This window comes from Branchiostoma floridae, unplaced genomic scaffold (genome assembly GCF_000003815.2).
Source record: "Branchiostoma floridae strain S238N-H82 unplaced genomic scaffold, Bfl_VNyyK Sc7u5tJ_1421, whole genome shotgun sequence".
NCBI classification, from domain to species: domain Eukaryota; kingdom Metazoa; phylum Chordata; class Leptocardii; order Amphioxiformes; family Branchiostomatidae; genus Branchiostoma; species Branchiostoma floridae.
Window position 1 is genome coordinate 573675 of NW_023365714.1, and position 1405 is coordinate 575079.

General features: G+C 48.3%; 1 protein-coding gene across 1 annotated transcript in view; it reads left to right on the forward strand.

The window, feature by feature from the left end:
• The first annotated feature begins 518 nt into the window (after nucleotides 1-518).
• The window catches only part of LOC118407552 (nephrocystin-3-like), a 2679-nt gene continuing 1792 nt past the window's right edge, over nucleotides 519-1405 (forward strand). The window contains exon 1 of the mRNA XM_035808030.1: nucleotides 519-1203. Coding sequence (XP_035663923.1) covers nucleotides 519-1203 — 685 coding nt within the window. The remainder of the gene's footprint in view (nucleotides 1204-1405) is intronic.

The window sequence follows — 1405 nt, forward strand, 5'->3', positions numbered from 1 at the left end:
TCTGGGGAACTATAGAGAAGATGCACAAAAACGGCGTCATCAGCAGTGAGAACGCGCATCACCTGATGGTGCTGGTCAGCATCTCAGCAGAACTGAGGCTGCGGACATACATGAATAACCGTCGGCAGGTGGAGAACATGTCAGCCTTATCGTCAATGTCAACGGATAGAGATATTGATGAGGCATTGCAGAAAGTGTTTTACTTTTCCAATGTAAAACAGCTGATGAGATACTACAACACAGCAATACCACTCAAGCGACAATTTGATGTCAACCAGGAAGAGCCGTCAGTTCTATTTGACAATTCTCCAGACCTGCAAAGACAGGTATACGAAAGTCTGTGTGATTATACGAAAATGAAGACGTGCGCAGAAAATGCAGTTCAAGAAGCGCAGCAAAGGTATGGAAAAGACGTTGCACATCCTGAAATTGGTCGGTTACTGCAAAATTTGGGTGTGACCTGTGTATATTTAGGTGATCACAAAGCAGCAGTCACCTATCTCGAACAGTCTTTAGAAATGAAGCAGAGCGTCTATGGTGAGAACACCGCACATCCTGAAATTTGCGTGTCACTCTGCAACTTGGGTGCCGCATGGGTGAAACTTGGTGATCCCGGAAAGGCCATAAAATACTTCGAACAGTCACTAACGATGCAGCGGAGCATCCATGGTGAGGACACCAAACATCCTGACATTGCCGTCTCACTTGGAAGCTTGGGTGGCGCCTTTAAGGAGCTAGGTGACCACAGAAAGGCCATCACCTTTCACGAACAGGCACTCCAGATGAGGCGGAGTATCTATGGGGAGGACACGGCACATCCTAACATTGCTGTTTCTCTGCAAAATTTGGGTGCGGCTTGGGGAGACCTTAATGATCACAGAAAGTCCCTTAGCTACTTTCAACAGTCATTAAAGATGCGGAAAACTATCTATGGCGAGAACACTGTACATCCTGACATTGCCGGAGCACTTGGCGATGTGGGGCACGCCTGGACAAAGCTCGGCGATTACAGAAAGGCCATCAGCCATGGCGAACAGGCACTACAGATGGGGAGGATCATCCATAGTGACACGCCACATCCCGACATTGCCAGCTCACTTCACAGCTTGGGTGATGCCTGGAAGGACCTTGGTGATCATAGAAAGGCCGTCAGCTGTTACGAACAGTCACTACAGATGAGGCGGACTATCTATGGTGAAGACGGTAAACATATTAATGATGCAATATTACTTAGCAGCTTGGGTTTCTCCCTCGGCAAGCTTGGTGAGCTCAGAAAGGCAATCAGCATTCATGAACAGTCACTACAGATGTACCAGAGTATCCATGGTGAGGACACCGCACATCCTGACATCGCTTACTCACTCCACAACTTGCGTGGCGCCTGGAGTCACCTTGGTGAACACAG